The sequence below is a fragment of the Schistocerca cancellata genome, chromosome 4 (genome assembly GCF_023864275.1).
Source record: "Schistocerca cancellata isolate TAMUIC-IGC-003103 chromosome 4, iqSchCanc2.1, whole genome shotgun sequence".
Taxonomy (NCBI): Eukaryota; Metazoa; Arthropoda; class Insecta; order Orthoptera; family Acrididae; genus Schistocerca; species Schistocerca cancellata.
The window spans coordinates 282030971-282058331 of NC_064629.1; the positions used below are offsets into that span (position 1 = coordinate 282030971).

The following is a 27361-nucleotide window of genomic DNA, read 5'->3' on the forward strand; positions in this document are numbered from 1 at the left end:
TTCATCATCTATACAGTCGAAACTTCGAAGGCAATTACAGCCGGAGGGTGTGGCCGTGCGGTTCTAGGCGCTTCAGTCTGGAACCGCGTGACCGCTACGGTCGCAGGTTCGAATCCTGCCTCGGGCATGGGTGTGTGTGATGTCCTTAGGTTAGTTAGGTTTAAGTAGCTCTAAGTTCTAGGAGACTCATGACCACAGATGTTAAGTCCCAGTGCTCAGAGCCATTTGAACCATTTGAAGGCAATTACAGCGTCAGTTTGTATATTATTTTTACGAGTTGTATACAGGAGCGACTTATTTTCAGTTGTTTGCGTGGTTACTATCTTGATTTTTAAATTTCTTGCGTGTTTGAGCACTTACTGAGCAGTTTCTTCCGTTTTAATAGCCGTGTACCGTACTCGTCGTATTGAACAGGCCTTTGTTTGTTTTAGTTAGAATAGATCAGAGTCAGTTAGACCGTCACAGAGATAGCTCCGTACGTTCCTGCAACAGATAGTGCAAGTACAACATTTTTTGTGAATTATTTTTACGAGCTTCAAATAGGAGCGACTTGTCTTCAGTTATCTGTGTCGTTACTATTTGAGAGTACATTTCCACCATCTTTAGTATGGACAGGAGCTGTGACTGCTGTATTCAGATGCGAGCTGAGTAGATGATCCATCGCCCATAGCTCAAGGCAGTGTAGCTTTAGCCACACAGCTTGCACCTGTTGCCAATGAGCATCACTGTGAAGGGCCGGACGTGGGGATCCAAGGAACGTGCAGCATGCCTCACGTGTCCCCTGATCGGTACATTATTGTGGCTGCGTCGGGTACTGCCCGCACTGACGTTCACCCCTCACCCATGATTGAATGGGGAAGGTCATTCCAAGGTGTGACAGGCAGCGAAAGGCTTTCTTGGGGGGGGGGGGGGGGGGGGCTTTGGAGGGCCTCCCTGAGTCGTCTGACGAAGAGGTTTCGGGCGCTCTCTGTGGCTGACAAAAGTCCCTAAGCCAGTTGCAGCCTCAGATGCGTAATATGGGGATATGGCTGCCAAGGAGGGGAAGGAATCCAGTGTGCACTCTGTGTGTATACTGAGAGAAGTCATCCCAGATGCGGAAAGGCTGCTTCTGGATACCATGAAGAGCACTGGGTGCAGCCAACTGCAGGTGGTGCCTCACGTCGATACTAATAATGTCTGTCGCTTTGGGTCGTAAGGGATTCCCTGTGGTTTCGGGCGGCTACTGAAGTGGCAAAGACTGCCAGTCTTTATTCCGACATGAAGGCGGAGCTCACCATCTGTAGCATTGTCGACAGAACCGACTGTGGTCCTTTGGTGCAGAACCGAGTAGAGGGTCTGAGACAGAGAATCAGACGGTTCTGTGACCGAGTACGCTGCTGATCCCTCGACTTGCACCTTTAGGGTGGTTGGTTTCCAGGCTCCGCTTAAAAGGATAGAGGTACACTACACACAGGAAACGGCTACACGGGTAGCGGGAGGTATGGGGAAGAAACTGGGCGGCTGTTTGGGTTAGACGGTCTCGGGAAACTACAGAAAAGGGTGCCAGTCTAAAAGGGTCCGGGGAAAACACAGTACGAAGGTAGACCTAGCAACAATTGGTTTTGTAGTTGTAAATCAGAGCTCCAAGGGCTAACAGAAAGCCTTGAAGCTCAAATTATTATAGGTATGGAAAGCTAGCTAAGGCCGAAAATAATTTCAACCGAAATTTTTACAAAGGAATAACCGTGTTCAGAAAATATAGATTAAATATAGTTAGTGGTGGAGTGTTTATTGCCGTCAGAAGTAGTTTATCTTGTAGTGAAACTGAAGTAGATAGTTCCAGTGAGTTATTATCGGTATGCGTTGTACCTGAGAGCCGGAAGCAATTAATAATTGGTTCCTCTTATTAACCCCCGACAAAGATGATACACTTGCTGAACAGTTCAAGGAAAACTGGAGCATCATCTGAAATACGTACCCCACTCATACAATTATAGTTGGTGGTGACTTACATCTACTCCAGAAATGTTGGCGAAAATACATGTATAAAGCCGGTGGTAGGACGAAATCGTAATGAATGGCTTCTCAGAAAATTATTTTGAACAATAAGTACAGAGACCCGTTCGAATAGTAAATGGTTGCGAAGACATACTTGACCTCTTAGCAACACATAATCGTGAGCGAATAGGGAGCAAGATGAGGGATACAGGAATTAGTGACCACAAGGTTATTGTAGCGAGACTGAATGCTATAACATCCAAATACACCACAAATAAACGCAAGATGCATCTATTTAAAAAAGCAGAATTCGCTTGAGCTTTCCTAAGAGACAGTCTCCACTCCTTCCAGTCTGACTATGTAAGCGGAGACCAGATGTGGTTTGAATTCAGAGAAATAGTATCGATGATAATAAAGAGAGATACACGAAATAAATTAATGACAGATGGTACTGATCCCCCATGGTACACAAAACAAGCTAGAACACTGTTGCAGAAGCTACTAAAGGTAAGGCCTCCAATCCTGATTGTATACCAGTCGTGTTTCTTTCAGAGTATGCTGACACGATAGCTCCATACTTAGCCATCACATGCAATCACTCGCTCGTCGAAAGATCCGTACCGAAGACTGGGTAGTCGCACAAGTCACGCCAGTATCCAAGAAAGAAACAGGAGTAATTCAGTGAATTACAGACCCATAAGACTAATGTCCATTTGCAGTAGAATTTTCGAACATATACTGTGTACCCATATGACTAACGTCGATTTGCAGTAGGATTTTCGAACCTGTACTGTGTTCAAACATTATGAATTACGTCGAGGAAAATGATTTATTGGCAAACAGCCAACACCGATTCATAAAATATCCTTATTGTGGAACACAACTAGCTCTTCATTCTCAAGAAATTATGAGTGCTATCGATCGGGGCTTTCAAATTGATACTATAATTTTAGATTTCCAGAAGGTTTTTGACACCGTTCCTCACAAGCGACCTCGAATCAAAGTGCGTGCCTATGGAGTATCGTCTCAGTCGTGTGACTGGTTTAGTGATTTCCTGTCAAAAAGCCACACTTCGTAGTAACTGACAGAAAGTCATCGAGTAAAAGAGAAATAATATCTGGCGTCCCCCAGAGAAGTGTTATAGGCCCTCTGTTGTTCCTGATGTACATAAACGATGTAGGAGACAACCTGAGCAGCCCTAGGGATTGGGTTGATTTGGGGGAGGAGAACAAACTGCGAGGTCATCGGTTTCATCGGTTTCGGGAAGGAAGTCGGCCGTGACCTTTCAAAGGAACCATCCCGGCATTTGCCTGAAGCGATCAGGGAAATCACGGAAAACCTAAATCAGGATGGCCGGATGCGGGATCGAACCGTCGTCCTCCCGAATGCGAGTCCAGTGTGCTAACCGCTTCGCCATCTCGCTCGGAGCAGCCCCCTTAGAGTGTTTGCAGGTGATGCTATCATTTACTGTCCCGTTAAGGCATCAGATGATCAAAACCAAGTGAAAAATGATTTAGACTAAGTATCTGTATGGTGCAAAAAGCAGCAGTTGACTTTAAATAATGTTAATGGAAGATGAGAGGTCATCCTCATGAGTACTAAAAGGAATCCGCTAAATTTCGGTTACACGATAAATCGCACATATGTAAAGGCTTGCCCCATTTTTAAAGCCATTAACATACATACAAAAACATCCTTGTTGGTTCTTCACATTTGATGTTTTTTTCTGTGTGCCGGTGTTTCGAACCGTTCTGGCAGATGGCAGAGCCGTAGTACAGCGTCAAAATAACGTCTACATACGACTCACGTTACAAGCAGCGTGCTGTTATTGAATTCTTATGTGCAGAAAAAGAAACCGTGGTGAACATCCTTAAACGTTGGAGTGCGGTGTATGGCGATGCTGCAATTGATAGGATACAGTTGGGCGATGGGTAAAGAAAGTTACATCTTCAGGAAATGCAGAAACAGAGCTCCATGATCAGCCATGCTCAGGACGTCCTGTCACAGCCACTGCTACAGACATGCTACAGTTGTCGGCCAGCATTGTAAGTGCGTCTGCAATGATCGAGATTCTCGGATATTCAAAGAGATGCTCACGATGGGTTCCACGAATGTTCACAGCGGACCACAAGATTCAAAGAAAGGCCGTTTCATCTGAATTATTGGAACGTTTTGAGACTGACGGAGAGAGAGAGGCCTTTCTGTCACGGATCGTTACGGGGGACGAAATCTGGGTGCACCACTTTGCACCGGAAACAAAAAGGCAGTCCATGATGTGGCACAACAAAAGAAGGAATTCAAGACAACCCCCTCTGCCGGGAAGGTCATGGTGACAGCCCTCTGGGATTGTGATGGCGTCATTCTCGTGGATGGGATGGCAAGAGGATCAACCATCAATTCATAGGCATACTTGAAGACTCTGAATAAACTCAAGAACCGTTTCCGACGTGTTCGATCGGACAAGAATCCAGCAGAAATCTTACTCCAACACGATAATGCACGCCCACACACATATCTGAGAACCCGAGAACACATCACCAAATTCGGTTGGACGTCATTGCCTCATGCACCATACAGTCAAGACCCTCGGACTTCCATCTCTTTGGGCCGCTTAAAGATTCTCTACAGGGAACAGACTTAGAAGATGACGAGAGTGTCAGTCATGCAGTGAAAACATGGCTACGCCTACAGGACAAGAGCTTTTACCAGCAGGAATACATGCTCTTATGCTCTTCCACAACGTTGGCGTACGGCCGTAGAATGTGATGGAGACTACGTAGAAAAATAGACATGGACAAGACATGTTGATGTATATTGTCTCCAAATTGTGACTCTTAAAGTAGATATGTTCTGAGAAAAAAATGTGGGGCATTACTTAGTGAACGACCCTCGTACTTATGGATTAAGATTACGAATACGTGAACTGGAATGATAACATAGATAATGTTGTGGGGAAAGCAAACCAGAGACTGCGATTTATTGGCCGAACACTTACAAAATTCAACGTCTACTAGAGAGACTGTTTACATCACGCTTGTCCGCCATCTTGTGGAGTACTGCTCTATGGTGGAGATCCGTATCAGAAGGACAGCTCGTTTTGTATTATCGCGAAATAAGAGAGATATGCCACGGCCACGTATATGATCCTCGAATTTGGATGGCAATCACTAAAACAAAGGCGTTTTTCGTTGCAGCAGGATCTTCTGATGAAATTTCAGTCACCAGTTTTCTCCTCAGAGTGCGATAATATATTGTTGCCGTCTACCTACATATGGAGAAAGGGCCATCATAATAAAATAAGAGAAACCAGAACTCACAAGCAAAATTTTAAGTGTTCGTTTTTCCCGCACGCTGTTCGAGAGTGGAACGGTAGAGAAATAACTTGAAGGTTGTTCGATGGACTCTCTACCAGTCACTTAATTGTGAATTTCGGAGTAATGATGTAGATATAGATTTAGATGTATAAGGATCCAGTTCAGAACATTTTCTGCAAAGTTGGGTCGAATACTTTCAAGAAATTGGGAACATGGTACCTCACAGGGAAAGACAAGTTCAAATATTTCGGTGAGATTATTTATCCGGCATTGGTAAATTGGGAAGTTAACGAAGGAATAACTGAAAAATTACAATGAGCAAACAAATTCAACTTGGGCAGATGTAATAAAAAAATCCAGTTTCAAAGTGATAAACTACTACATTATAATTTAGCTGTTAAAATAGAAACATTTTATACATCTGAAACTGCAATAATTAGAGGCGTATCTTAAATAAAAAAAATCGAAAAACATGAAAGAAAAATTTTAGATACATCTTAGAGAAAAAATGTGAAAATGTGATTTAGATGATGAAGAAATTAAAGGAAGTCTACGTAGCTAGTGAAAAATCGCAGATAGAATCCCGAAATAGCGACTGAAATTTTATGGTCGCTTACATAGAATAAATACAAGAAGCTACCTAAAAAGTTCTTAACTTCGCGTTATCCCAGTAGAAACGAAAACAACAGATTAACAGAAATACAAAAGGAAACTGGCATACATTAAGATACCTTTCAACACAGAACATAATTTCGAACCATAACTAACAACCAAAAGCTTGATGGAAAAGAAGTGCTACATACATTCAAATGCTGTCTTCGTTGAACACAACGAATTTTTAAAAAATTAAAAAAGAATATAGGTCACCTTCATATACCATCAAATCTATCCGAATTCGGGCTATAACATAGTCAGAAGTTAACAGTGCAAAAGGCTGTGACAAAACGGCTAAAGCTATACAAATTTCTGGTCTTACAAGAAGTCCAACTGAACTATAAACCAAATCATGTTAAATTTTCGTCGGGCACAGTAACCAGGAAAGATAAAGATTACAGTTCCTTCACCCCCTTGTTTTTAGCGATGTATATTTTAATTTCATTCCGATATCATAAATAGCTACTATATCTGGAACTGGGTTTATGAGGATCCTATTCTTCTAGGCGAATATCTCAGCTATAAGAGCATGTAACCGCAGCTCTCATGTCCAGCAATGATGTGCTAACAGCGTATAATTTCCTTGATGTCATTAAACTGCATTCTAAAGCGAATGATGTGGAATGTAACTGAAAGGAGAAACGTCACACTGGTTATCGAAAGTCAGTCAGTTTCCTGATGATAATTTCCCAGATAGGAAAACAAGGGCAGAGGTTTAACGGCCTGATATAATAACGACGTGCAATTGAAGAGGCTGTACCACCTGTAACAAGAGGACTTGATCCACAACACACTGAGTGAATTCATTATTAAACTCGAAACTGTGATATTTACATGAGATTCCCATATAGAACTGTACTGAAACAAGTAAAACTACCTCGGAATCAAAGTCTGAAGGTAGGAAGACCAGGGTTTAGCGTTCCATCGACAACTAAGTCATTAGAGATGGAGCGAAAGTTCGGATTGGGAAAGATGGGGAAGGAAACTGGACGTGTCCTTTTCGAAGGATCTATCCCTTAGGCGATTTAGCAAAACTGTGGAAAACTTCAATATGGATTAGCGGACTGGTATTTGAACCGCCGTTCTCCCGTAAGCTACTTCAGTATTTCAATACTGCGCCACTTCGCTAGCTATCAGTGTATGATATGCAACAAAACGTGTCGCTGCATGTTTTGCGCGACTACACTGATGTTACAAGTACTTTGTATTTTATTAACGAAGAAAATATTTACAGACAAGTTCTCAACGCTTCACAGTGAATAAGATTCTAGATCATGATTCAAGTAAATTTTTGGTAATGCCAGGACGATATGGCGTATGAAATAAACAGGGAACTGAGAGGAGTACAGAAGAAGAATTACTGCCAACCATTCTTCAAATTGAGACTGAAGCTGATACGATTCCTTATAGTTCCCATTTAAATAGCTTCCATTTAAATATGGAATCTTGTTGTGTACTCACCTGTCTGCAGTTCAATGACGTGCGGGTCCCTCCGGTAGAACTGCATACACATGTAGCCGCTCTGGCTGCAACACAGAAACACGGGCTATTATTAGTTGTCATAAGCCAATATACCACCAAATCCACCTATAAAAGTATTGCAAGTACATAATTATCTCGCAGAACAACAGGATGACTGGATGCCACAGGAGGTACACAATAGGAAATGCGAAAAATGTTTTCTTAATAGCCGGCAAATATTTTGACTGCGGTATCTTCAATAATGTATGTAAACTGAGTCAGTTGTGAAGGAAACAACGGGGATATTTGGAAAGGGATCTGAAGTTCAGGAACAAGAAATTAAAACTTTGAGGTTTGCCGACGATATTGTAATTATACCAGAGACAGCTACAAAATTTTGAGAGCAATTGAAAGGAATGTATACTGTCTTGAAAAGAGGTTAAAAGACGAAATTTAACAAAAGTAACACAAGGGTAATAGAATGTATACGAATAAAATTAGGTGGTGCTGGGGAATTAGGTTCAAAATGAGAGCCTGTAAGAGGTAAACGATTTCTTTTATTCGTACAACAAAACAAATGAGGTTGACCGAAGTAGAGAGGATATAAAATGGTGACTGACAATAGCAAGGTAAGCATTTTTGAAAAAGATGACGTTATTAACATCGACTACAAATTTAAATGTTAGAAATATTTTCAGAAACTATTTGTTTGGAGTGTCTCCTCGTACGTAAGTGAAATTTGGGCGATAAGCAGTTCAGACAAGAAAAGAATAACGGCTACTGAAATGTGGTGCTACAGAAGAATTCTGAAGATGAGATGTGTGGATGGGATACCTAATGAATAAGTTGTTGTTTTGTGGTCTTTAGTCCGAAGACTGGTTTGATGCAGCCGTCCATGCTACTCTATCCTGTGAGAGCCTCTTTATCTCCAAATAACTACTGCCACCCAGATCTTTCTGAATCTGCTTACTGTATCATTCTCTTGGTCCCCCTCTACGAGTTTTACCCCACAAACTTCCCTCCAATACTAAATTGGTGATCCCTTGATGTTTCAGAAAGTGTCCCATCAACCGATTCCTCCTTTTGGTCAAGGTGTGCCACAAATTTCTTGTCTCCCCAATCCTATTCAGTACTTCCTCATTAGTTAAGTGATCGAATCATCTAATCATCAGCATTCTTCTGTAGCACCACGTGTCGAAAGCTTCTATTCTCTTTTTATCCAAAACGTTTATCGTCCACGTTTCACTCCCATACATGGCTGCACTGCAAACAAATACTTTCAGAAAGGACTTCCTAACACTTAAAGAATTTCTCTTCTTCGGAAATGCTTTTCTAGTCATTGCCAGCCTATATTTTATATCCTCTCACTTCCCCCACCATCCGTTATTTTGCTGCCTTAAGTGTCTCGTTTCCTAATCTGATTCCCTCAGAAACACCTAATTTAATTCTCCTACATTCCATTGTCCTTGTTTTGCTTTTGTTGATGTTCATCTTATATCCTCCTTTCAAGACGCTGTCAATTTCATACAATCGCTGTTCGAAGTCCTTTGCTGTCTCTGTTAGAATTACAGTGTCATCGGCAAACCTCAACATTTTTATTTCTTCTCGCTGAACTTTAATTCCTATTCCAAATTTGTCTTTTGTTTCTTTTACTGCTTGTTCAGTGTACACTAGGTAGCCGCACGGTCTTGGCGCTTTGCCACGGTTCGAGCAACTCCTCCCGTCGGAGGTTCGAGTCCTCCCTCGGGCCGGGCATGGGTGTGTGTGTTGTCCTTAGCATAAGTTAGTTTAAGTTAGATTAATTAGTGTGTAAGCTTAGGGACCGATGACCTCAGCAGTTTGGTCCCATAGAACTTACCACAAATTTCCAAAATTTCAGTGTGCATACTGCATAACATCGAGGATAGGCTACAACACTGCCTCACCCCCTTTTCAACCACTGCCTCCCTTCCATACCCCTCGACTGTTGTTACTGCCGCCTGGTTTCTGTAGAAGTTGTGAATAGCCATTTGCTCCCTGTATTCTACCCCTGCTGCCTTCAGAATTTTAAAGAGAGTATTCCAGTCAACATTGTCGAAAGCTTCCTCTAAGTCTACAAATGCTATAAATGTAGGTTGGCCTTTCCTTGACCTATCTTCTAAGATAAGTCGTAGGGTCAGTATTGCCTCGCGTGTTCATAAATTTCTTCGGAAAACCGTAAAATAAATGTAAATGTCGTGTAACTAGGCTCTCCCGTCGGGTAGACCGTTTGCCGGGTGTAAGTCTTTCGATATGACGCCACTTCGGCGACTTGCGCGTCGATGAGGATGAAATGATGATGGTTAGGACAACACAACACCCAGTTCCTTAGCGGAGAAAATCTCCGACCCAGCCGTGAATCGAACCGGGGCCCTTAGGATTGACAGTCTGACGCGCTGAACACTCAGCTACCGGGGGCGGACTCCACAACCGTTGTAACTGGTTCTTGATATCCTGAATTCTGGCACTGAGACGGACTTGACGTCCGAGCCGGTCCCACACATGTTCTGTTGCCGCCAAATCTGGTAATCTTGCTGGCCACCGGAGTATCTGAACATCGCGCAGACAGGTCTCAGAGACACATGCGTTGTGTGAACGAGCATTGACCTGTTGAAAAATGGCATCAGAATGCTGTCGCATAAGAGGTAACACATGAGGACGTAGCGTGTCCGTGATGTACCGTTGTGGGTCTGAGTTCCCCCAGTCACTACCAACCATGACCTGCGGTCATGCCTGAAGGCTCCCCACACCATTATTCCAGGAGTAATTTGCAATAACGAGACTTCTTCTCAGGTCACCGCCGTGCTCGCCTACCAGCCGTCTGTTTTGGTGTTAAAAACAGCCTACGTTTGGGATGGTAATTCCCTAGTCTGGCTGCTTCTATTGTCCCCCCTAATGGTGCCGGATGACATAGAATGTTGCAGGGAGTCAATTACCTTTTCTCGAATGGCACGCGTAGATGTGGAGGAGTTACGATGTGCTTAGACACAATACAGCAGGCCTCCCTAGGGGTCAGACGTGATCTACCATAACCTTGACGACGACTATGCTTACCTACACGGCCCAAGCAGTTCATCACCGGGCCACTGTCACATTCAAAGGACCCCACAAATGTGGATATATCAGTATTCGATCAGCCGCCCAAATGGAGACCCACAATGAGGCCCCTTTCAAACGCTGTCAGGTGCTGAAACGTTGTCACTAGTCTGAAACTAGTGTCAAGTTCGTGTTGTGATGAAGACGAAAAACAATGAAGAAGCTGTAACCTGGTGCAGGGCATATAGCTCGAATAGGGCCAATAAGCCCGCCAACTTCGACGTCTATGCATGATGTCGGATCACTAGTAATAGTGTCAGAAGTCATAAAACACTGTTGAGAGATTTGGAATTTAATTAGGATAATCGAGCAAGGTCTTGATATTAGGAACTTTACGCTATCATTTATTCTACGCTTGCCAATCAATACTGGGCAAATAAGTTTTCTTTTACCACCAGTATTAGATTCGTGTACCTCTAGGCCGAGCACCGCTACACAAGTGTTCATTAGTAGTCACAGAGGTGGACGAAATACTAGTAATGGGTAATGGCAAAAAACGGCTACATAGCGTGCCACTGAATGTTTGTTGGGTTAGGGATTTCGCTGAAGTGAAATGAAGCCCTAGGTAAAGGAACTTCGGGTTGTGAGGGGGCCAGAGAGCGGAGATCACGCCTGCGGTATTATGCAGAATGCGGGCTGCAGTGTGGTCTTAGCGCCCTTTGCATACAGACCGTAGGCTTTGAAAGAGAAGAGTTCGCTTTAGCAGCGCTTTGAGTTGGAGGTTTTGGTCTCTTGCCGATCCAGCAGGCCGACAAACGCAGATAGGTAATGACTGTATGTTTTCATTTCTGGCCTTACAACTTTCGCAGCCGCCGGCGGGTGCGTGCTTCGCGTTTTTGTGCCAGAGTGAAAGGGAAGTAGATGCCCGAATCTCTCTTTAGCCCTTCGGTAACAAAAAGCAGATAGAACTCTTCCAGAAATAGTAATGATTAGGTGTACAGCGTTTTTTGTTTTCCGTTGAGGTACAACTTGATGCACGGTTATTCATATCGTAAATGGACAGAGGTCATCCCATTAACTAAACAGCAATAGACATTTGAGACTCAGAGATAAAATTACTCGGTGCCGTTTATTATCGATCTTCAAGTTCTAAAGTTTATTATTACTGACAGTGCTCATTTCTATGATGTTCCGTGAATTCGTTTTTATCAGCAACCCGTACGAAAAGGAAAACGTAAATGATGTTAGGTTACACTTAGCTGTAACTCCTAGTAAGATGTTTTAAAGCGACATTAGTGGGGTGATAAAAGACTTCACGCACACAGTAACAAAAAATAAAATTAAGGCCACCATGAAAATATACCATAGTAATGCACATCTGAAAATCCCATGTTCCCGTGCCAACGATGTTTTACACCTTGGCTTTCGCTGAATACAATACAAAACATGTACTTCTTTTCTACATTCATGGACTGCAGTGAGTGACAACATGACAATTTGACTACAGAATAACTGAACCCTTTCGTTTGTCTCTCTCTGATTATGGTATGAACATTATCCCAGTTGCGAAATAACATCGCACCGTTCCTAAAATTTCCCCTCGAGAAATGATTACCAATCTTCTTGACCTCTAACTCACTACATCGCATTTACTCAGCTCATTGGCTGTCGGTGGATACGTGAAGCGCAAAATTCATTATCCCTGATACCGGTAAAGACAATGCGGATAGGATGTTGCTATATCGAGCCGCCATGAAAGATGAACCCAGTAAGGAAGGCTGAGAGGCTGTCCAGTATTCTCCAGTGATAGAACAACGTGTTCAGGGGATATGGAGCGTGGTGATGGTAAACTGATGCACCCCTCCGTTGTAATGCAAAACATTTTCGAGTATTTTGCGTGAGAAACTTGTTATTTAATCAAGACTTGCACCATGCTCACTTTCGGAGAAGGATCTGCAAACCGATTCGTTTTATAAGATACGGCTTTTCCGAATATACTGTCATGCTCAAAAGTATCCAAACAACCTGAACTACGTTCCGCCTGATTTGTATGCAACCCCAATAACGTAACAGCCTGTCTTCTGCTCTGTTTTCGGTACAGTCGTTTGACTGTACAAAATAGGTACTTCAAGAGACCCCTGGAGAAAACTGCCCCGTGTGGTTATTCATCCAGACGTAAATTTATACCACGATGATGAAAATATGAAAAACATGTTATTAGAGATGACACTGCTTTAACGCTTGTAAATGAAATTTATTACCAAAAATGCCATTTCAAAATGCAAGTATCAACTCAAAATTGCGTGACGAAATTTTTTGTACTGGAATGGCACACGGAACTCCAATCCAGCAATTATTCTCCCGGTTAACTAACCACGACAGATCTTAAATGTGTTTCTGTCAGAAGTAATAAGGTGTGCCTATGTTTAAACTTGAAATGACGTGGCATAAAGTTTCTTGTTGGACGGGGATTCAGAACCAGCAATTAGTCGTAGTAGCTCGTACCTTTCTCAACAGTCTTCAGTGAGGCACCATGTCAAACGCTTTCCGGAAATCTAGGAATATGGAATATGCGTGTTGTCATTCAACCATGGTTCGCAGGATATCATGTGAGAAAATGACAAGCTAAGTTTTGTTCGATAATTGCTTTCTAAAACCGTGCTGATTTGTGGGCAGAAGCTTTTCCGTCTCAAGAAAACTTATTATTTTCGAACTGAGAATATGCCAAGGATTCTGCGCCAGACCTATGTCAAAGATATTGGACTGTAATTTTGCAGGTCTTATCTTTTACCCTTCTTGTACACAGGAGTCACCTGCGCTTTTATTCCATTCGCCTGGGACTTTATGTTGGGCCAGAGATTAGCGATAACTGCAAGCTAAGTAAAGCGCCAGCGCCGGACAATACTCTCTGTAAAACCGAAATGGCATTCCATTCGAACCTGGGAACTTATCTGTTTTCAACTCATTCAGTTGTTTCTTTACAGCAGGGAGGCTTATTACTACCTCATCTGTACGGGAGGCCGGGCGATGGCCAAACGACAGACTCCTGCGGGAACAATTTTTTTAAACGAGAAATTTAGAACTTCGGCTTTACTTCTGCTATCTTCTACTGCCACAACAGCCTGGTTAACGCGTGACTAGATGGAAGCCTTAGATCTGCTTAGCGATTTTATATGAGGCCACAATTTTCTACGATTCTCGGTCACATCTTTTTCTAAGGTATGATGGTGAAGTTGTTATATGCTTCACTCATCGATCTTTTTACAGACGTACGAATCTCTACTAACCTTGGGCTGTTGTCATTTGCGCGTTCTCTTTTGAACCGAGAGTGCAACAGCCACTGCTCCCTCAGTATTTTCCGATTTTGTTATTAAACTTGATGGGTCTTTACCGTCCTTAATCCGCTTACTAGGCACATACTTCTCCAGAGCACTGTTAACAATCTGTTTAAAATTTGCCCAAAATTCCTCCACGTTCACCATACTGGAACTAGAGATGTTAATTCATTGTCTAAGTGACATGCTGACAACTGTTTATCTGGCCTTCGTAGCAAAAATACTCCCCTAACCTTCAGGATGGGTTTATGAACTTTGGTAATCATTGTCGGTGACTAACCTCTATCTCTATAATGACACTTCCAGTAAGGTCGGGCCTGTTTGTTGCTACAAGGTCTAAAATATTACCTATGCGTGTGGGCTGTCGAGCTAGCTGCTCTCGACAGTTTTCGGAAAACGTCTTCAAAAGTACTTCACCGGACTGTCTGTCCGTACGACCTGCAGTCAATCCATAGACGTTCCAGTCTATACTCGGAGGGTACACTCGCCTCCAACTACTATTGCATGATATTGAGATTTCCACGCTACTGAGCATAGACTTCCTTCCTATGGTTCCAAAACTGTCACGGCGGAATCGTGTGGCCGGTAAAAACATCCGATAATTACCTACACCTGTTACACGTGTCCAAATAACTTCACAGTCAGAAACAATGTCGATCTCGATACACAGAACATTTCTGTCGTCTGTAATGAACAGCCCCCTCCTATCGTGCCTAATCTGTCTTTTCGATGTATGTCCCACGCCTCGGTAAATATTTCGGAGATTTCTACTTCGGGTTGCACCCAGCTCTCGGTTTCGAGAATAATTTGAGCGCACAACTTTCCTGAAGGGCAATAAGTTCGGGAAACTTGTTAAAAATACTTTGAAAACTACTGTCAAATTTTTGAGAGTCGAATTGGCTTCACTTTGCACGCCGTCTGATTTCGGTCTCTGTGTATCGACTGGCGAGCGTTCATAAGAGGATCTCAAATTACCGCCATGTGTGCTCCACAAGTAACCTGTTACTTGGATAGCTGCTTCCTTTGCGTAGTGCACCCTTGACCTATCAAGGGGAGTGTTACAATTTTCCACACCATAACGCAGGTTCAGGAATCTGCAGCCAAAACCGTCACAGATTCGACGGAGTTTTTGGTTGAAATTCGACCCTGATCAGCTCTGTGAACGTCGCTGCAAATTGTGAGCTCTGCTTGCACCCTGTGCGCGAGGCCAGCAGTCTTCACCACTTCCGCTGGCTGTCCGTACGAACCCAGCATGGCCTCAGAACGCAAGCGACAGACGTCGCTGGTGCCGACGTGAGGCACAACCTGCAGACAACTGCACTCTGCATGTTCGATAGCCGTAGGCAGGGCCTCCTTCAGATGTCGGATGAGGCAGACGCTACTTGCCTAAGGGGCTCCATAATGCGCCTAAAATTGGAACTCCCGATAACGAGAAACCCCTCCTGCAATATGCTTGCTCGGGCCGTGATGAAGGGGCAACCAGTCCACACAGAGGGTGAATGGTTAGTATAGACGGTCAGCCTCCACAGTGATCCTCCGCCTCGAGCGACGCGATCGATTTACCACCCGGCACTCACACTGCGGTGAAGGCGGATCCAACACGTCGGGTGCACTGTAAGATACCTCAGCAGCAGAGCCCGTTGGCGAAACAAGCGGTACCTGGAGTATTCTGTGCGATGCGCGAGATTCTCAGCCAGCGCTACACACTGAGGCAGCAGCCTGAAGGCTGACCGTGGCCAAAAGCCTCTCCAGCCGTTAGCGAACTGCGGCCAGCTCCTGCCGCGTCCGCACACAACATGCACACAACCTACCCATCCTAGTGCTACTACCTTAAGAATAACCTGTAAAAGCACACAGAGAAAGCTAAATCTATAACTTGATACCCTCCTGATGTGTCACCAACCGAGGCTAACTCCTTACTGAACTGTGTAGCTGACTGTTCAAAAGCAATACAACTGCTCTACAGACTGCACGAATATACACTTTACAGTTACTAAAACGCAAAATTACACCTCTTAAATACAAAAATACGCAAGAAATTTAAGAATTAAATTATGAAGAAACGCAGAAAAATCTAACGTTTGCTGCTCAGCTGGTGCGTCACAGGCGGCAGCTGAAGCTCGAGGCGCTCTCGAAGATTCTGCGATTGTAAAACTCTTCTCCGATTAAGTCCAAGTTCCCCTTCTATCTTTCCATCAATGGCTACTTGCATAAAGCTGTACTTCTTGTTCCGATAGATGGTAGTTATGACATCAAGAATTTTATCAGCGTAGTAAAGTATCTCGTGATGGATCACATGAACAACCCACGGGGTCTTTATCAGGCTGATATACATTCACTATTCAAACAACTTCAGTCTGTCCACGAATGAAATTTTGTAACTGTCCAAGATTCTACTTAATACAGTAGTATCCATAACGGAGCACTTCACAATTCGCCAGCGTATGGTAAACTGAAGGTCGCAGTTACATGTAAAATATTTAAGTTATTGAAATGCTACGCGTGCAGTGCCAATTTTAGTTTTTATTTTTCCATCATGATCTCATTTTCCTGTCAGCCGGCAACCTCGATATTTGATGAATGATGAAATTGATGTAGGTTGCAGTAGTTACTTGGAGATGAAGAGGCTTGCTCAGGCTATACTGGGATGGAAAGCTGCATCCTGTCTTCGGAATGAAGACCACAACAGCAACAGTGATGACAACATGTACATCTGCACTCCGCAAGCCACCTTGCAGTGTCGGACATAGTGCACATAGTGTACCAATCTTATCTCTCTCCTCCACTTTCGCTCCTGGTCCCCTCCACACAGCATTCACGTATGGCAGGCGGGAAGACAGGCCGTTGGTAACCCGTCGCTTGCACCCGAATTTGTCCAATTTTAGTGTCGAGGTCTTTACACGAGCTGTATGTTGGCGAATTAATGCGTTTGTTGACCCATTTTCTTGTGTGGGTGATTCGAATTTTATCAATACGGCTCTCTGTGATGTACGTGCAGTCTGTTAGGAGATTCCGTGACAATTTCAAAGTGACTCAACAAACCCGAGACGAATCGTGCATATCTTCTTTGAATCTTTTCTATCTCTTCCGTTAATCGAATATGTTAACGGTCTCAGAGCGATAAACATTGCAGGGAGAAAAATGGCTCTGAGCTCTATGGGACTTAATATCTGTGGTCATCAGTCCCCCAGAACTTAGAACTACTTAAACCTAACTAACCTAAGGACATCACACACATCCATGCCCGAGGTAGGATTCGAACCTTCGACCGTAGCATTCGCGCGGTTCCAGACTGAAGCACCTAGAACCGTTCGGCCACACCGGCCGGCCTGCAGGAAGATTCAAAAAGATTTATCCAATTTAACAAGGCTATGTCTTCAGCATGAATTAAGATAGAAAGCTGGATTGAATACTACATAAGACTAGAAAGTTTTTATTGTCCAAAAAACCATCCTGTTTTACAATGATCTAGGTTTTGCACGTATGCATACACAATCTTGAAATACTCCAAGTTCAGAACGATTTCACGAAACTTTATACGTTTGTAACTTCCAGGAAGATTATAAATGTATGCCGGACCTGATCTCGAACTTAGGAACTTTGTCTTTCGTGGGTATACGCTCTACCAACTGAGCTATCCAAGAACGACTCACGACTCGCCCTCACAGCTTTATTTCTGTCAGTACCTCATCTTGCACCTTCCCAACATGTTGCTGTTTATGACCATCATGGAGGACTTATAGCAGCTCAATCCTGTATGGTTTGAAACACAAACGTCGCCACGAGGCAAGCAAGACAGACACACGAGGAATGGCTCAATCTCGGCAGGCACGATGAGTAGACTTCTGAAAACTACAAGCTGAACTCTTTTGAATGCGCCCCTTGTCTTAAACGAGCACACAGATCTCAACCTACACAAACAACCAGTGCTTTCAAAGTGTTGGTACCATTGGCAAATGATTTGAACTGTAAGCGTTCATGTGCTCTCGGTGAAAATCATGCCTCATTGTGAAACTGAATTGCACCCGTTAAAACGGAGAACTCGACAGGGAGGCTCATTTCGGCAACGATATGAAATTACAATCGTGTCCAAGGTATACATTTGGTTTAGATGCGCAGGTTAAAATACACGTCATGCTCCTGTCTTCATTCATGCAGAAGATACAGCCTTGCGAAATCAGATAAATCTTTTTGAGACACCCCTTAAAGTTATTTATATTTGCAGTCAGCTGCCAGATTTTGCACCATACACAAGTCCCTTTCGATTATGTAACACTTTTAACGATATTACTTCGTTGAACATAACTGCGTTGTCTACAAGCAGCCTATCAGGTATACGGACGTTGGCTTCCAATGCATTTATATATGTCGTGTGCCGGACGTTGTGTTGTTCCTTAATATTTCAGACTACGGGCAGAAAACAGCTGCGCTAATATGAAAATGGAGCCTAAACTGACTGAATTGCGAATCGCAGTCCACTCCGACGCTGGAGAATTACCTGGCATAGCGAATAAACGAGAACGGAAAGGTGCCTTGTCTGTACGCAGTACCGCATTCCGTCAATTACCTGGGAGTATCGAGACTCGCTAAACCAGTCGGCCGCAGAAACCCGGAGACCATACCGCACTATTTCACAATGCACTCGTCCAATGCAATCTCTGTTGGTATTTTGTTAGTGCTGCTTGCCTTATTTACCAATTCCACTATGTTCCATTGTACGATGCTATCGAAGTTTTCCTACGAAGTCGACAGGAGTGTAGCGCCACACCTTTTCCGGAGTTAATCATTCTTAATCCACGAACCACGGATATTGGCGCGTTAGGGTTGCTAACTTACTTCAAAACACGCATTGCCGTACCGTATCTGAAGCCATATTGGTAGGGTGTTATGGAGAGGAAAAACTAACAAATATGGTTCCTAAAGAGGGGCAGCAGCCTTTTCAATAGCTGCAGGGGCAACAGGCTGGATGATTTACTGATCTGGCCTTGTAACATTAGCCGACATTGCCTTGTTATGTCGGTATTGCGGACGTCTGAAATCAAGGAGAAACTCGAGCGGTTATTTTTCCTGTGCAAATTCAGCACTATCGTACGGTCAATAACGAGGGCATTCTCGTGAGTAAAGGATTCCAGAGGTAAAATGGTGAGGAAGAACATGCGAGTATGTAATTACAGAATTGTCAACATAAAACCAAATGAGGGTAATCCAGGAGTAGGTCGAACAACAAAATGGGAATGTGGGTAAACTACTGCGAACATCATAATGAACGGATCATTATAGCCAAGATTGGTATGGAGCCAATACCAACGATAATAGTATAAGTATACAGTGTGTGCCTACTAGCTCCACGGATGTTGAACAGTTTGAAAATATTGACGACAAGATAAAATAACTGGAAGCTTTCTGATACATTGTATAGTGGGAAGACGGAGATTTAATAACTGTATTTTAAATTGTAAAATAGGTCTGGACACTGAACACGATTTAGTAGTTACAAAATTCAGATTACTTGCGAAGAACTTACAGAAAATTACAAAATTAAGGAAATGGGTATTGCGAAAGTTGAACCAATCAGAGATTGTTGAGAGTTTGAAAGGGAGCATTAGACGACTAACTGAAATAGCGAAAGAAGTAGAATAGAAGCTGAGTGGATAGTTTTGAGAAATGAGATACTGACGGCAACAAAGTAATAACTAGGAAAAAAGAAGCAGTTCAGTATGGATCCTTAGACAACGCTTGAGATCTTCAATTTAATTGATGAAAGGAAAACTGATATCGTTGAAAAGTACAAAACTGCAAAGCACGAATGGTTAGCAGAGAAACGATAAGTTATAAAAAAAAAGCAAACATGATAATGGAAAATATAGAGGCCACTTACAGGAAATTAAAAAAACACCTTTGGAGAAAAGAGAAGCAGCTGTGTGGACATCAATAGCTTATACCGTAAGACACTACTAACCAAAGACAGGACGCCTGAAAAATGGAAGGAATAAGAGAAACAAACTTGAAAAAATATCATCGAAAGAGAATAGGATACAGGCGAAGATGTGATAGAGGACGTGTTACTGCATAGAGAATCTGGAATAGCACTGAAAGACGTAAGTCAAAACAGGGATTGGGGTATGTAGCATACCCTCACGATTATTAAGATCATTGGAAGGACCAACCGTGATAGACTTGCTCCAATCGGTGTGTAGGACAAATGAGATAGGTGAAATATCCAGAGCCCTCATTAATAATATAATAATCTGAATTTAAACAAAATGGTTCAAATGGCTCTAAGCACTACGCGACTTAACATCTGAGGTCATCAGTCCCCTAGACTTAGAACAACTTAAACCTAACTAACCTAAGGACATCACACACATCCATGCCCGAGGCAGGATTCGAACCTGCGACCGAAGCATCAGCGCGGTTCCGGACTGAAGCGTCTAGAACCGCTCGACCACAGCGTCCGGCTCAATTCCAAAGAAGGCAGATGCTGACATACGTGCATCAGTTAAATACCGTACCATCAGTTTAATAAGTCCTGCAAAATATTAATGCGAATCATCTTCATAAGAATGGAACCCCTATCAGAATCCTACCTGCAGGAAGACCAATTTGGGTTCCGTAGAAATGCAGGAACTCGCGAATCAATACAGACCCTACGACTTACGTCAGAAGATATGTTGAAGAAAGGCAAATTAACAGTTACAGCTCGCTTCCCACGCCCGGGTTCCCGGGTTCGATTCCCGGCGGGGTCAGGGATGTTCTCTGCCTCGTGATGACTGGGTGTTGTGTGATGTCCTTAGGTTAGTTAGGTTTAAGTAGTTCTAAGTTCTAGGGGACTGATGACCATAGATGTTAAGTCCCATAGTGCTCAGAACCAACCAACAGTTACAGCATTTGTTCATTTAAAACAAGCTTTTTCCAATGCTGAACGCAATACACTCTTTGAAATTGGGAAGTTATCAGGGAAAGAGTAGAAGTAGTGAAATGCTATGTGCAACTTGTACAGAAAAACCAGACTGCAGTTATAAGAGTCAAAGGACATGAAAGGGAGTACTAAGCAAGGAAGGGAAGGCTGACAAGTGGAAGGATTAAGAGAAACGAACTTGATAGTCAGAAAAGCTATCTCGTCAATAATAGACATTATGAGAACCATGACCATAGAATAATTATGAAATCGGTAATTTGAAACGACAACAAGCCGAAACCTACAATAAAACGTAGGATGGTAATTGAGAAGGCGGTGAGACGGGTTGTAGCCTATACTCCAAGTTATTCAATATGTATATTGCATAAACAGTAAAGGAAATCAAGGCGGAATTTAGATTTCAAGGAGGAGAAATAAATACTTTTAATATTTATCGATGATATTATACTTCTGTCAGAGATAGCAAAGGGCTTGGTGGATCAGTTGAACAAAATGAGTGCTGAAACTTCCTGGCAGATTAAAACAGTGTGCCGGACCGAGACTCGAACTCGGGATCTTTGCCTTTCACGGGCAAGTGCCCACGAAAGGCAAGGGTCCCGAGTCCGAGTCTCGGTCTGGCACATAGTTTTAATCTGCCAGGAAGTTTCATATCAGCGCACACTCCGCTGCAGAATGAACATTTCATGCCGAAATGAGTGCTTTCTTCAACAACATCGGCAAAAATAGAAGAAGGGCAGTGGAGGGGGTACAGCCGAATTAAATCTGATGATAATGAGAGAATTGGAATAAGAAATGAAACTCTCAAAATAGTAGAGGAGTTTTTTTGTTTGGAAAGCAAAATAAATGACGACGACCGAAATAAAGGGGATGTAAAATGCAGACTGACGATAGTCAGAAACGCTATCTCGTCTAAAATAGACATCAAAAGCGCCGTGGCCATAGTATAATCATAAAATCCCTAATATGGGACGGCAGTCAGCCACAACGTACAATAAAACGTAGAATGGTCGATATTAAAAAAGTTTTTCGAAGATTTAACATTACTCAAACAGTGCAAGTGGCACATTGTGGAAATTTTAAAATATGTAACGGAAATACGCGATGAATGCGTTATACGGAAATATAGAATACGTAAGCTGTCGCCACATTTCACCTTTTGTTAACCTTAAGACCGTATCACGCACGTTTGTGCTAATCGGAAATAAATCTGTCCTTTAGAGTTTAACGAATTTTAAACATTTTTAAAGATTTATCGTAGTACATAAAACCAATAACTACTACTAAACGGGGCCACAGAAGAAAAGTAAGAAAGTCTCTGACAGCCATCTCAAGATGGATTTGTAAGAAATTCGAAACCGTTAATGGTTTAATTTAAAAAAACTTTTTTAAACCATACTTGCGGCTGGTTGCTGTTTCAGATCGTAAACCATACATGTAAGAAACTCGTTCGTGAAAAAGAAGTTCGTTACGACGTTACGACTGAATATAAATTTAAGTGTTAAAAAGTCTTGTCTGAAAGTATTTAGAGTGTTGCCTTACACGGAAGTGAAAGGAGCACGATAAGCAGTATAGACAAAAGTAAAATACAAGCTTTTGAAATGCACTGTTGCATAAAAATGCTGGCGATAAGATTAGTAGATCAGATAATTAATGAGGAGGTACTGAACAAGATAGGGGAGCAAAGATACGTGTGTCACAACTTGACTAATAGAAGGTCCCGGTAGACAGCACACAATCCTGAGTTATCAAGGAACCACCAGTTTGACAATGGAAGGAAATTTTTAGCGTAAAAATTATAGAGGGAGACCAAGACTTGAACTCTGTAAGCACGTTCAAGTGGATGTGTAGGTTGCACTAGTTACGCAGAGATGGGTAGACGCACAGGATAGACTATCGTTATGAGATGCATCAAACCCGTCTTTGGACTGAAGACCACAACAAAAGTCTATAGTAGTTAACTGTCAAATGTAACTTGTTTACGTAAGAATTATGAATAAGAAACAAGAAGTAGTTTTGCTCTGTCTAGAAAAAAATTTTGCTTAAAATGTAATTGCATTTGTGCAACCAACACAGTGACGTCAAAACAGTATGGAACAACGTTCAGTTCAAGTGTATCGACTGACGGTGACCAGAAGCAGCAAGAGGAACTGTTCGTGATAGCTCAGAGGTCAGGGTTCGAATCTCCAGTCTAACACAAATTTTCATTTGCCATGCCGTATTCGCTACCTTGCGACTTCATTATTTCTGGATGGATTTCACAGTTATCATTTCGTATCATTATACTTCATCTTCATTCTAATTGAAAATTCAATTGATATAACGCAGTAACATATGAGTGTGCCCTCGGAGGTACAAGAATGTAGTTGTTGGATATCGTATGTATTCGTTACAGTGTAAAAAATATGCCCCAAGACTGGAGGTATCGTTTCGTTACTGCCTGAAACGTTTAGTTACTCATACGTTTTCTTCCCTGCGCACGGTTCAAGCCCCACTCGGGCCGAGTCAGTACTTTTCGTTTACGGTCAAATATGTGAGCGGAGCGAATCAGAGATTCCGTAGAAATTACGCAGTGGCTTTTTACCCGAATGTTTATGGCCAAACGAAGGATGGGAGATGGACAAATGGGGGATCAAATTGAGCTCCGTGAAGTCAGTTTTGCAAAAAAAGATTTAATTGTTTGAAAGTAATCATGGTAATTAAGAAAAACTCAATTAGTGGTTTGAGGGAAAAATGAAATATTTCACGTATAGCTGCTACTAGTTATCTAATTGAAGTGTATATTGCATCAAATCACAGCAATAAACCGCAACTTCTCTGTTTTCCCTTGATCTATATATACCGATCAACATTTAAATATATTATAATTCTTATTTTTTGAACAAAACTTAAATTAAAAGAAATTGTAAAAGAGTGGTCGAATATTTTGTAAAATGAGTCCTCTAAAAGTAAGAAATAAAACAGATCAAAGAAACATTAACGTGCCTTTCAATGGTGCTCGAGAGTATCTACAGTAAATGAAATGCCGATTGAGAACGTAAAGGTCAATGTTTCACTTAGAATTATAAAGGGTACTAGAGGATATGTGTGGTGGAATTTCACTCAATGGTTTCCTTACATCAGTAACGTATGAGCAGCTCAGCTACTGTACACGATTTCGAGCATCATTAAACGGCGTGTCATGTTATTCTGGCTGACTTTTAGACAAATCATTTCACACAGCATTTGACTTTTTCTTCGGTTTTTTAAATTACAGTAGATAATTCATTACTCTCCGCGCACCTAGAGGGATAGAAACACTTCGTCACTCACGTATCTCCTTCCCCAAATATAATTCATGCCGACTTGGTAGTTCTCGAACTCCTCCAATTTCTGATTCTCAGCAGGCCAAGTCGGCATTGACGCAGATTAGCGAATACATTTTGTCACTCTCCATGTTTTCTTTCCTGCACACAGTTCGCGTTCTGCTCGACGCGAGTCGGCAGTATTCGTAAGCTTCCAATTCCTTACCCACAGGTACATTTCGTTAGTCCTGTAAATTTAAATTGTCGTGTGCGCACAGTAGATAAGAGTGAGTGACTTGTGCGTGAGCTGTATGCGTCAGACATCAATTATTTCGATCTGCTTACGTTTGTTACAAAGTTATCAGCTCGACTGTAAAATTGATTTGATCTGTGCCGAATGGAGCTATTATTTCTATTTTACAATGATTCGTTATACTGTTTATACACTACTGGCCATTAAAATTGCTACACCAAGAAGAAATGGAGATGATAAACGGGTATTCATTGGACAAATATATTATACTAGAACTGATATGTGATTACATTTTCACGCAATTTGGGTGCATAGATCCTGAGAAATCAGTATCCAGAACAACCACCTCTGGCCGTAATAACGACCCTGATACGCCTGGTCATTGAGTCAAACAGAGGTTGGATGGAGTGTACAGGTACAGCTGCCATTGCAGGTTCAACACGATACCACAATTCATCAAGAGTAGTGACTGGCGTATTGTGAAGAGCCAGTTGCTCGGCCACCAATCACGGGACGTTTTCAATTGGTGAGAGATCTGGAGAATGTGCTGGCCAGGGCAGCAGTCGAACATTTTCTGTATTCAGAATGGCCCGTACCGGTCCTGCAACATGCGGTCGTGCATTATCCTGCTCAAATGTAGGGTTTCGCAGGGATCGAATGAAGGGTAGAGCCACGGGTCGTAACACATCTGAAATGTAACGTCCACTACATCTACATCTACATCTACATGCATACTCCGCAATCCACCATACGGTGCGTGGCGGAGGGTACCTCGTACCACACCTAGCATCTTCTCTCCCTGTTCCACTCCCAAACAGCACTGTTCAAAGTGCCGTCAATGCGAACAAGAGGTAACCGGCACGTGTAACCAGTGGCACCCCATACCATCACGCCGGGTGATACGCCAGTATGGCGATGACGAGTACACGCTTCCAATGTGCGTTCACCGCGATGTCGCCGAACACGGATGCGACCATCATGATGCTGGTAAACAGAACTTGGATTCATCCGAAAAAATGACGTTTTGCCATTCGTGCACCTAGGTTCGTCGTTGACTACACCATCGCAGGCGCTCCTGTGTGTGATGCAGTTTCAAGGGTCTCCGAGCTGATAGTCCATGCTGCTGCAAACGTCGTCGAACTATTCGTGCAGATGGTTGTCGTCTTGCAAACGTCCCCATCTGTTGACTCAGGGATCGAGACGTGGCTGCACGATCCGTTACAGTCATGCGGATAAGATGCCTGTCATCTCGATTGCTAGTGATACGAGGCCGTTGGGATCCAGCACGGCGTTCAGTATTACCCTCCTGAACCCACCGATTCCATATTCTGCTAACAGTCATTGGATCTCGACCAAGGCGAACAGCAATGACGCGATATGATAAACCGCAATCGGGATAGGCTACAATTGGACCTTTATCAAAGTCGGAAACGTGATGGTACGCATTTCTCCTCCTTACTCGAGGCATCACAACAACGTTTCACCAGGCAACCCTGCTTAACTGCTGTTTGTGTATGAGAAATCGGTTGGCAACTTTCCTCATGTCAGCACGTTGTAGGTGTCGACACCGGCGCCAAACTTGTGTGAATGCTCTGAAAAGCTAATCATTTGCGTATCATAGCATCTTCTTTCTGTTGGTTAAATTTCACGTCTGTAGCACGATATCTTCGTGGTGTAGCAATTTTAATGGCCAGTAGTGTATATGGTCGCTTTGACGACAATTTAGCAAATTTTCTCATTGTATAGTGCAATAACCATGTAGCGGAAATGAAACAAACAGTTAGAGTTTTACAGAGAAGATCCAGAAAAAATCCAAACGTGGTTTGTGTCGAGAGTCATCTTCAGTCATAGGAGAGCCCACAACAAATTAAAAATACTGTTATACGTAATGCAATTCAGTAACGAAAGAAACGAGTAACGAATGCTTTCTATAATACTATACAAAATTTGGTCGTTACTTTGACAGTCCTGTAGAAGACAGCTTGCTTACCATCCGGTGGTGAAGTGAGCGACGATCTGCGCCGTGTCGTGCGTGACTGCGCGCAGCTCGCTGCAGACGACTCTCATCTCGTGCCCCGGCTGCGACAGCTCCATGGACAGCGACGGACCGCTGCTGGGCGCCGGGAACCTGCAACCATCACTGCTTACTACCCATACACGGAAAAGTTAGCCGACTTCACTATCTTAATACTGCCATTTCGCTCGCTGACACTCACAGCCAGAAGTATGCGTGGATAACAGAAATTCTGTCTGCATCCACATCGCATTTCAGAGTGCGTCAACTGCTTCTGCTTCAGCAGATATTAAAATTTTGTAAACCATTTTAACTCTTTCTGCACGCTTTAGATTTGACGGTAGGCTCGTGCCTGGCCTGAGCTTTCTCTACTGACGTTGGACCTCGTTATTTACATTCCACTGACTGAGGACATAGAGACCAATCACGACCACAGTTAGATACAGCATAGACTGTCATATTCTTAATACGTTCCATAACTAGCAGTTTTCTGTTGTAGGAATCAGCTTGGGTTTCGAAAAAGACGATCGTGTGAAACCCAGCTCGCGCTGTTCGTCCACGAGGCTCAGAGGGCCATAGACACGGGTTCCCGGGTAGAAGCCGCGTTTCTTGACTTCCGCAAGGCGTTTGATACAGTTCCCCGTAGTCATTTAATCAACAAAGTAAGAGCATATGGACTATCAGACCAATTGTGTGATTGGATTCAAGAGTTCCTACATAACAGAACGCAGCATGTCATTCTCAATGGAGAGAAGTCTTCCGAAGTAAGAGTGATTTCAGGTGTGCCGCAGGGGAATGTCGTAGGACCGTTGCTATTCACAATATACATAAATGACCTTGTGGATAACATCGGAAGTTCACTGAGGCTTTTTGCGGATGATGCTGTAGTATATCGAGAGGTTGTAACAATGGAAAATTGTACTGAAATGCAGGAGGATCTGCAACGAATTGACGCATGGTGCAGGGAATGGCAATTGAATCTCAATGTAGACAAGTGTAATGTGCTGCGGATACATAGAAAGAAAGATCCTTCATCATTTAGCTACAAAATAGCAGGTCAGCAACCGGAAGCAGTTAATTCCATAAATTATCTGGGAGT

At 42.9% G+C, this 27361-nt stretch overlaps 1 protein-coding gene across 1 annotated transcript in view; it reads right to left on the minus strand.

Annotated features, from left to right (window-relative positions):
* The window catches only part of LOC126183546 (uncharacterized), a 905020-nt gene that overhangs the window by 57395 nt on the left and 820264 nt on the right, over positions 1–27361 (minus strand). Inside the window, exons 8-9 of the mRNA XM_049925619.1 lie at positions 26239–26376; positions 7407–7471 (exon numbers count right to left, since the gene is read on the minus strand). Coding sequence (XP_049781576.1) covers positions 7407–7471; positions 26239–26376 — 203 coding nt within the window. The remainder of the gene's footprint in view (positions 1–7406; positions 7472–26238; positions 26377–27361) is intronic.